The sequence below is a fragment of the Hippocampus comes genome, unplaced genomic scaffold (genome assembly GCF_001891065.2).
Source record: "Hippocampus comes isolate QL1 unplaced genomic scaffold, H_comes_QL1_v1.1 scaffold10, whole genome shotgun sequence".
In the NCBI taxonomy this organism is placed as follows: domain Eukaryota; kingdom Metazoa; phylum Chordata; class Actinopteri; order Syngnathiformes; family Syngnathidae; genus Hippocampus; species Hippocampus comes.
This window is the reverse complement of record NW_017805001.1, coordinates 631,393-641,350: the sequence shown is the minus strand read 5'-3', so window position 1 is coordinate 641,350 and position 9,958 is coordinate 631,393. Positions and strand designations below refer to the sequence as shown.

Here is a 9,958-nt window from a genome sequence, read left to right as displayed (position 1 = left end):
AGAATTTACAGAAGTTGTCAGATTCCCCAAGATAGGAAATGAGATCAGGAAATAAAATTCAGGTCAAATAATATAACAGATCCGAAATGTATATTTTTAGATACTTATATTTTGAAGAATTCAAAACAAACAAAATTGAAGATTGGAATTTTTTGGACAAGGTAAAAAAAAATAGAGAACATTTACTCCTATTTCCAACGTGTCAGGGAACGTTAACCTTGGTTATCGATCTTCAATGAAGTTGTTTGCCGAATGTAGTTCAGGCCAAGGAAAGAATGAATGGATGTCATTTTACAAATGACATACTTGACCTTTCTCCCCTTTGTGTGGAATCTGAAAACGTGCGACAAGATTTCTGAAGAAAAGGAGCAGACACTCCCTCTCAATTAACAAGCTCGCTACAACATTCGTTCGTTTTTGGTCTTAACGCAATGTGTCATTTATGTGGAGAACGGCAGCAGCAAATAAAACATAATCCAGTGGTTGGCGGGGATGAACACAAAAGTCCCAAAACTTTTCTACTAAAGACAAACAAAAGCAAGAGTTTTTTTTAATTATCATTTTTCTCCCTAATCACTTTTAATTCAATGGACAGGCAAAGTCTTAGTGAAGCAAGTCACAAGAACCTTAAATTACAAAAAACAACAACATGGTGACATCATCAGCTATGACATTTGGCTGTTGTAAAATAAACTTACAAAAATTCATTTTTATTTTTTTAAAAAGTAGTGTTACAATAAAGGCTTGTAAACAATGAGATGTACTACCTCCACATCTCAAGATAATATCGATCTGAGGTATATGAGGCAAATTCTTAGCAGATGTCGATCACTGGAAGACGTTACAATTAATAATTAACAACAACAAAAAAAACTAGCATAAATACATTTAGAAATGACATCTAACATTTACTAAACAAGCCAATTAATCTATTGGGACAAATCTAAAATGCATACAAATTCGTTATTTCCTTGTTTTCTTTTAGCGCAAGGCGGCTTGGTTGAGCAACTCGATCAAAACACCAAATCACCAGCAGAGCAAACGGGCTTGCGAAAACACAGAAGGGTCGCGATTACGTGATCCCAATTTAATAAAGTCCCACCCCGAACGACCCTGACAGAACACCGCCCCTCCCACTCAAGATATTTAAACAAATGTTCAAGCCTCCCAAATAACGAACCAAAATCGAGTCCGTCATATCGTACAAAACGAAAAGTTTGACCCGATGCAAAACGGCTCAAAGTGCTCAAAGGATCTCTTGAAAGAGGACTTGAGTACGAGGGCCACACCTCCACCGTGTAAATAAATAACCTGCTACAAGGAGAAAGTCTCAGTATAAAAAAAGTATAGTCTTACCATTTAAAAAAGAAAAAAAAAGCCTGACCTGAAAGTTGACAAAGAAGTCACAACTACTATTCAATGTGACACATTACATGAAATTGTCATTTTGAGAGATCATCGTTTCAAACTCCAATTATGAGAAACAATTTATAACATTTTTCATGAAGATACAAACTTGACCTTTTATCAGAACCGATATATTTAAAAAAAACTATGGAGTGGTAGGAGAATTTTGCCATGTATGAAGTAGAGGAAGAATTTTTGCTTTGTCAAATCTGTATTTTTTTATTACTCATATTTTTTTCTTCGTGGACAGTGTGGCCCTGAAACTGCTTGGTCGAGGGGAAATGAAGGGGAAGAGGAAGGCGGGTCATCCAAAAATGAAGGTTTTTTTTCCAATTGCTGTCCAATAGCGACCCCTACAGGTAAACCTTTTTTTTGCACCCTAAAAAAAAACCCTCGTTCTTCCTTGATGGCCACCGTGATTAAATCTGTATCAATATATATATTCTTATAAATATATATAGATCGATCATATACAAGTACGGTCACGAAAAGACAGCATAATCTCTATATTGCCAAAGAGAAAGTGTTTTCAGTGTTCACACTCATTCATCATGTCAGCAACTTCCTGTTTCCTGAGTAATACTTTTTTTTTTTTGCTTTGTTTCCTATCTTGGGCTATCATCATTCCCTGCCAAACTAAGTCCGCTGGCTGGTGAAAAATATTCCTATTAGTATAATCATAAAAAATAATACTATACTTATAAGTCCTGTCACGGTTGTACCCCATAAATAAAAAGAAGAGACATTTACATGAAATTGTCTGCTGGGAAAGAGGAGTGGCATCAGAATATTAAAAAAAAAAGTAATACAAATAAAATAGGTTTAAAGTTTGAGGTGTGGTCTCATCTGAAACTTTGGCTGGTCGGCGATTTGGAGGCGGGGCTGGCCGGCTCACCGACATCGGCCAGCAAGCTGCTGTACCCTGAGAAGTCGGACACGGGCGTCCTTATCCGATCTTCGGACTTGAATTGTGACCCAAAAGCCTGCGCAAAAGTTTCGATCTGGTAGGGGGCGGCTTTTGAAGAGGACAGTGGGAATATGGTGGCCAGGCCGTTCTTGGTGGGCGGCGCCTCCTTGTGGCCATTGAGGTCCGCCGGGTTGATTGGGTAGGATGACGGCGGCGTGGTGGAGGCGTTGAGCTCCTGTGAAGGGGTGAGCTGGTGGTGGTGAGCGCCGTCCAGGAGCTGAAAGGCGGGCTGAGGCGAGGCGTCGGCGGCCCCCGATGGCATGAAGCCGCATTCTGAGTAGAGGAAGGGTCCGGAAGACGGGGCGGCCAGTGGGAAGCCGACGCTGTGGCTCGTGCGCTCCAGCGCCTGCAGTAGGAAGCGCGAGTACTCGTTCATCATGATGCCTTTGTCGCCGGGTGGAGTGGAGCCGGCGTCCAGGTCTTGCGCCGAGGCGGGCTGGAGCGCCTCCACGTGCTGGTCGCCCAGATCAAAATGGAGGTGGTGTTGCTGCGAGGTGTCGGGCTTGTGCGTGTACTGCTCCAGCAGGCTTTGCAGCACCTCGTCGGGAATACTGGACTTGTCCAGGCCCGCGTCGGCGTCCGTCATCTGAATGACCGTCGGGTGTGGCGACAACAGGTCGTACTCGGCGCCGGCGCTTCCTGTTGACGACATGGCGTTTTGGAGGTAGCGTCGCTTTTTGAGGAACTGCATGGCGTCGTCGTAATTGTTGTTGGCCACTTTATTGCCGTTTGTCTGCATGAGAGCGTGATCCTCAACGTGCTCCACTGAATCCACTTTCCCTCCTTTTTCTAGACTCTTCCGATGGGCCTTCTTGAACGCCATCTTTGGAGCGCGGCTATGGTGTTGCATGCTGGGACCCGCCGGCTCTGTCATCGAGGAGAGAGTCGGATTCTCAAGCGAGTAGTCGTGGACGCTGTAGGCTCCGCTGACAGCAGCGGGAATGTGAGGGGCTCTCAAGCCGGTGTCCCCCTTCTTCCTCTTTCGGGTGCCTCCGTCACCAGGATTTTTGGAGCGACCTTTTTTCCTCCCAATTCCCGCCGTTGTGTTTCCCTGAGTGATTCCGTAGCCTCCCATGTCCACACAAGCCACGTCCAGCATGCTCGGATCCAGAACTTTCCTCAGGGCATCTCCACACGTCCGCTTGTGCTTCAGCAGTCGATCTGTCCTGGAAAAAAACTGAACAGAAACCAAAATATTTTCCAACAGTCGTGTACGCTGTGGGGCTGTGATTTCAAATTAGTTATTGAAGCTTGAATTGCCGTTTCAAGTTCACGCCATGGTGTCAGATTAAGTTTAGGATTTCATGCAAAGGTTGGGTTTTCATACTCAAGACCGGGTTTCAACTTTGGGTTTCAATCAGGCGGCACCATAGTCAACTGGTTAGCACGTCGGCGTCACAATGTGGGGGTCCAGGGTTCGATTCCAGCTCAGGCCTTCCTGTGTAGATTTTGCCTGTTTGCGCTGTGCCTACGTGTTTTTTTTTTTTTTTCTGGGTATTCAATTTTCCTCCCAACCTGCCATGCATCTTTTTGGAATATGAGAGGAAACCAGAGTACCCGGAGAAAACCCACGCAGTCACGGGGCGAACATGCTAACTCCACACAGGAAGCCCGGAGCCGGAATTGAACCCTGCACCTCTGACACTGCGAAGCTGACGTGCTAACCAGTCGACCACCAGGCTGCCTGTGAGGATAAGTAGATTTGAAAATGGATGGACGGCGTCAATCAAATAGGGGTTTAAAAATGACATTTCAAGCCAGTGTTAGCGTTTCAAGCGCAGGCTGCATTGATTCTGCAAGGCAACAATGACAACGAGGAAATCAAAATGTCGCACCTGTTGGCAGTTCTCACATCTGTAGGGCTTCTCTCCGCTATGCGTGCGCTTATGTCTCTCCATGTGGTACTTCTGGATGAAGCGCATGTTGCACTGGTCACAGCTGAACGGCTTCTCTCCTGACAGCGTTCGAGAAGAAACAGTCGAGGTAAGACGGTGAGTATGCGGGCATGTTCCCGTCAGCGCGTCTAATGACTCACCGCTGTGGATTTTCTCATGTCGCTGGAGGAGGTACTTCTGGATGAAACTCATGTTACACTGGCTGCATCTGAACGGTCGCTCACCTAAATAGGAATTTATGTACATTATATTATAAATCTTTTAGACAAGATGCCAAGCGTTTATTTGACCCTCTCATGAAGTTTGCAGACAAAATATTAAGATGGCGTAGGTCTTACCAGTGTGAATGAGGACGTGTCTGCGCAGATGATAGGAACTCCTGAAGGCGGCACTGCAGTGTTCGCAGATGTGAGGTTTACTGCCCGGTGACACGTTGCCTCCATCCAGCATCGTGGACTACAGGCAACATTCAAAGTAGCAAATCAGCAACTCCAGTTCAGTGAGCCATTTGGCTTGTCGGTGAGGTTTTTCCTCTGATGCATAGCAAAAAGTTACCAGTGATGGCTAAGACTTTTGAAAAGCGTGATGGTAACCATGTGTATGAAAAATGGAATAAATTCACACAGAAAAATAAGAACACTTTAAATTGATAGTGAAAAGTGTGAATTTTTAGTTAGTCAAATGACTTTGTTGTATACTTTGCATCACAATTTCATTCATTAAAAAAAAAAAAATGTACGTGTCAAACCTTTGTGTCGCTCCGCTTCTTCCTTGGCCGGCTCTCTTGTCCATCACCATTTGACCTGCGACCTTTCCTCCCACTGGGCTCCTTTCCCAACTGACTCGGCAGCTGCCAGGATGACAAAGGAGAACGGCGTGAGAGGCCGCCACCGCATACGATTTGTTTCATTCAAGGATTGAGCAGGCTCTAAAAAGAGTCGTTTACACGGGCATAGAAAAAAAGCTTGCAAAAACTAATCGTCTCAAAAAGCATAAAAACAAACCAACAAATATGAGCTAAAATTACAAGGAATTTTAAAAAAAATGGCCATCTTATAAGAAAGTTGAACTTTCCCCCAAAATAAAATCAGAAAAAAGAAAACAGTTTTTTTTATTAAAGTCATAACATGAGATTAAAGTTGATTTTTTTTTTCCTCCATAAAATGTTGAGCCCAATTTTTCATTGTACTAAACATTGAAGGACAAATGTCAGCGTCCCTGAAGGTAACACCCGATTTAATATGACAGGCCGGAGTAGTACTCACGTTGGCCGCGTTGACTTCGTGCACGAGCAGGTTCGGATTACTGACGGCGACCTCCAGCAGCTCGGTGGTCTTGGCCAGCCCCCCCGGGTAGAGCGGCAAGCGGTAGTCATGCTCAGACATTTTCTCCTGCTTGATGCCCAAGGCGTGGACGTAGTCGCCCGTCCCTAGAAGGGCGCCGCCGCTGCAGTCGGGCGAGTCCCGCTCCTTCTTTAGGATCATCTCCTGCGGCCCGACGGAATGCAGCCGGGTGAAGCTGGTGACGGGCGGCAGGTGGCTGAACATGATCATGCCCGCGCCGAAGGTGCTGTCCATGCCGCCGTTGGGGCGCAGGAAGTCGTTGCCTAACTTGTCTTGAATGATGCTCATGGTGGCGGCTGGATGGGGAAAACTATGGCGTCGCAGTCAGTCTCATCCTGCCGGGAGAAACAAAGGCAATCGGAATAATTAGCATGCGTAAACTATAACGTGTGTGTGTGTGTGTGTATTTTCAGCATCCTCCAAAATTATTGTTAGCTCTGGTTGAAATGTGTTATATGGCTCCTATTTTTTTTTAAACAAAATTATCAAAATAGACTCATCTTTAGAGACATTTATATTATTTATATATATAGAGAGAGAAAGAGAGAGAGAAAGAGAGAGAGAGAGAGAGAGAGAGAGAGAGAGAAATAAGAGGAGGCCGGATAATCGTCTGCTCTTACTGAAGCTGCAATTGTGCGGGATCTCTGCGCAAAAAGAGGCTTCAGACAGATTAAAGGTGATGATTCGTAGGGTCAACAAATGGGCTGCAGTCTGGCACGAGGACAAATGCAAGAGGTTCCTGTCTGGCGGGGCGCTGCATTTACTCCGTTTCCCATCGAACGTTAATCTGCGCGACCGTTTGTGTCTGATCCAGTCATCCTATTTGCATGAGGATTATATGCCAATGAGTGCTGGTGTGTGATTACACGGAATACACACATCAATCCAGAGATGCAAGATGCTGCCAATGATCGTGTTCAAATATAAATCAATGGTTAGTATAAGTGTTTACCCCTCAACCTCATTGGCACTGTTATAAACTGAGGGCCGTCTGAAGTTAAGGACATGGTTTGTTTATTACAAAATCTATTTTGACGTGACACTGACAAATGTGAATACAGGGGTCCTTGTTTTACAACAGAGTTAAATTCCTACAGCGGTGGTATGCAAGTCTGAACACGCCATCGTCTTTGATCACAAAGTCATGCTAACGCGGCGGTGAAGCTGCATGTGGCAAACAAAGTTGTTGTTCCAGTAAAGTATTTTGCAACAGCGTTGGCGTGACCAGCGTAAAAGTTGCTGTTGAGCACCTGCGGGGTCCTTCTTTTTAAGTGACATCGCAACTCGGGCCTCCCACTTTAAAGGGGGTTCCTGTGCACTTTTCCAAGCATTATTGTTTGCTGGGCCATCACATTTTATTCTGCCCGAAAGCCATTTAAAAATAAAATAAAAAACTTGGAACCCAATTTGGACCCCTGAGCCACAGTTTGCAAAACCATAACTCATAACCTAGTACTCGCATTTAATACATTTTATTCCTCCCTTCTGGGGTCGAAATGAAATGGGAGTGTGGTACTTTAGTCCCGACTTAATCACGCTGCTCGTCGGGGGCAATAAACCAGGAGGCTCAAATAATGCTAACTGTCTCGGGGCGCCCTCCGTCGTCTTGTTCTTTGTGATGTGGGACAATAATTAATGTGGCCGCGCATTTCAGGACCGCGTATCAGCCTCGCCGCGGCGCTCAAAACGCACAAGCTTTCGAAATCGAAACAAAACATGCAATGCCCAAGTTCCATCTGTCATCGGGAGGTTAAGTTTGTCAAAAAGTTACCTTTTCGGTTGAACGAGAAGATATTATAATTAGAGGACACTCACGAACGAATAATGAAGGACGAAAGAGCAGCTGCTTGTTTTCGGATTTAAAAAAAAAAAAAAGAGAAAAATCATAAGTTTTCATTCATATTTAATCAGAGTCGGCGACTCGGTTCTTCCGGAAACCGGAGCGAGCGTTATGCGGTGATGGAGCAACGAACACGGGCATGACCCACAAAGTCCCGAGTGAACAATGATGCTCGGTCCTATTAGCTTAGCAATGCTAACCGAGCGGCGGCGAGCAGCTTTTGTTGTCTGTCCCGCACGAGAAGTTTAAACTTTCCAGACGTAGCCATTAGAAACGGACTTTTTTTGGTGTTGCTTTTAAACCACGGCCGGCGTGTCTCTTACCGGCGCATGAGCACCACAAGCCGCTCGTCAGGCCGGCGTCGTTGGCTCTCGGCGCTCCCGTTTTCCCCCAAAAATCTCGAGTCAAAACATTGTTCTCCGGCAGCTGCTGGGTTCTTCCATCTTGGCTGCGCGCGGAGCATTGTGGGTCTTGGACGTGCGCGTGCAAACAAACGCGCGCGCCCGTACCCACGTTTTAAAACATTTTGTTGATACAACAAAGTGTGTAGTTTTGCACAGAGAGGTTTGAAAAAAGAAAGTGTTCTTGATGGCAGTGTAAAATAATAGATGAAAATCAACAATGTCAAAAGTTTGATCGGGGAAATTGTTTCTTATAATACTTAATAACTCCTGGATAGTAGGCCCGCAAAGCCTTCTCTGCCGAACTAAATTCCATCCAAATTGGTTGGTGGGAGCAAAACTAGTTACAGCCAACATCGACTAGTAAATCACCTGTGAGGCAATCTGCACACACAAGTACATGTAATACTCAACAACAGAGCTGTAACACTTAAGCAATTATAAAATTAATCACTAGTCATTTTTGAAGATCGATAGATTTGGGACTTATTTTACATTTGTCCAAATAGTCAGAACTTGTCAGAATTGTATAATACAGTTCTTTGCATTCAAGATTTAATATTAGTGACGCAATTAGTCATTGTGGAGCTTGTCTCTAAGGTGGACATTTGGTGGTACAGTAATGTGAAATGTAAAAAGCTAATAGTTTACTTGTAATTTTAAAATATTTGTTTATGGACATTGTTAGTTTAATAGTGGAAATTTAGCAAAGTTGGTGCATGGTCTGACCAAGTGGGACGACTGTCAAGGGTGAAAACCAGAGAAACCAGCACTGAACCTTGAGGGATACCTTGGGAGAGAAGTGCGATGGAAATGTCCTCTAAATAAAGCCTACAATACCATTTCTTACATAGCCACTGCAGCAACAGAATATGAACCCATTACAAATACAGCACAATAACAACATTTGAATGCCATTAACGTTGTATCGTGAGGGAAAATAATCACACACAAAAAGTGAAGTCAAACTGTCATATATTGAAAGGAAATGTTTCTTTTACTGATAAAAATAAAGCAATCTAGATGAGATGTCATCTTTCCACAATGAATATTGCCACGCGCTGACGCCAAGGTCGATCACTGCAACAATGCAACGCTTCAGTCCGTTTGCTTTGGAGACAAAAGAAGTGAACACCTTCTCCAAGGTGAAGCAGACAAAGGCAAGATCATCCCACTGCGGAATGTGCGCCCGAATGCATGTATCGTATGACGCAGACTCTTGTACATTACTCATTAATAATTCAGCACCTCTTTGTTTCCTCCCCCAGCTCCCCTTGAATCTCTCAAACAAAGCATGGGGATAAAAAAAAAAAAAAAAAAAAAAGAGAAGTGAGGCATAGCAACGTGTAACAGATGGCGTTACCGGGTGTTCTAATCCTCAAGGATCAGCGGTCCCCCTTGTTGGGGCACGGGTCTCTCTGTGTGACCAGCAACAACATTGGCCTGTCAAAGTGACCAAATCCTGATTCCTTTGCTAACTGATAATCTTCTGGAAGGTCTCATCGAGCCTATTTGAGGGTTCAAGTCTCGGCATCATCTAACAATATCGTTCAAAACGAGTTTTGCTTGGTGTTTTTCCCCCGTCTGGGATTTGCGTCCTGCATCTTCTACTTGCATCAACTTCCACAGAAATAATAGAAAGTAAACACATTTTATTTCTATATACACATGTGAAAGTAGGTGTGTCCTCTTTGAGAAAAAAAAAAAGTTTTTTTTTTTTTAATGTGTATTCAAACTAACAAATACACTTTTTAATGGTTGAACAATTTACATATGGGAAAATTAGCCATCAAACGGAATGGCTCAACTAGTCCATATGGCATCCTTCCAGCTCTCTAGCATTCTTTTCCCCATTTAAGTTGTATAGGAGAGCCAATTTCCCTCTGCAAAATTAAGGCTCGAGATAAACGGTTTCGCATTGCAGTTTACGAGACAAAATTAGCATTTGTAGCCTCATCAAAGCGGATTGAATAGCAAAACTGAGAATTAACTTCCAAGATGGCTGGTCTGGATGTCACCAACCGCGGTCAGAGGTTGAGTCAAGCTCGGTGCTGCTTTAAGTTGGAAAGATTGAGAAGTCATGTTAATTGCTAAGCTATCGTAGG

The 9,958-nt window shown here is 44.0% G+C and overlaps 1 protein-coding gene across 2 annotated transcripts; it reads right to left on the bottom strand.

Annotated features, from left to right (window-relative positions):
* Positions 1-797: 797 nt before the first annotated feature.
* On the bottom strand, positions 798-7,950 carry LOC109532592 (zinc finger protein 281-like). 2 transcript variants are annotated; one of them, XM_019897499.1, is made up of 7 exons: positions 7,776-7,950; positions 5,535-5,947; positions 5,018-5,119; positions 4,608-4,725; positions 4,410-4,493; positions 4,210-4,328; positions 798-3,551 (listed from the first exon to the last, which is right to left on the bottom strand). In XM_019897499.1, exons 2-7 carry the CDS (start codon positions 5,898-5,900, stop codon positions 2,250-2,252), a joined length of 2,091 nt encoding a protein of 696 aa, XP_019753058.1. In that variant the 5' UTR covers positions 5,901-5,947; positions 7,776-7,950; the 3' UTR covers positions 798-2,249. The 2 variants fall into 2 exon arrangements, with proteins under 2 accessions (XP_019753058.1, XP_019753068.1); XM_019897509.1 differs by lacking the exon at positions 7,776-7,950 and adding an exon at positions 7,384-7,602.
* Positions 7,951-9,958: the final 2,008 nt, after the last annotated feature.

Bases quoted from the DNA above. Each gene is read 5' to 3' on its own strand.
- LOC109532592 (XM_019897499.1), bottom strand. From the start codon at position 5,900: ATGAGCATCATTCAAGACAAGTTAGGCAACGACTTCCTGCGCCCCAAC. The intron at 5,120-5,534 runs GTGAGTACTACT...TCATCCTGGCAG, and splicing joins ACGAAGTCAACGCGGCCAAC to CTGCCGAGTCAGTTGGGAAA. The intron at 4,726-5,017 runs GTTTGACACGTA...TGTTGCCTGTAG, and splicing joins AGAAGCGGAGCGACACAAAG to TCCACGATGCTGGATGGAGG.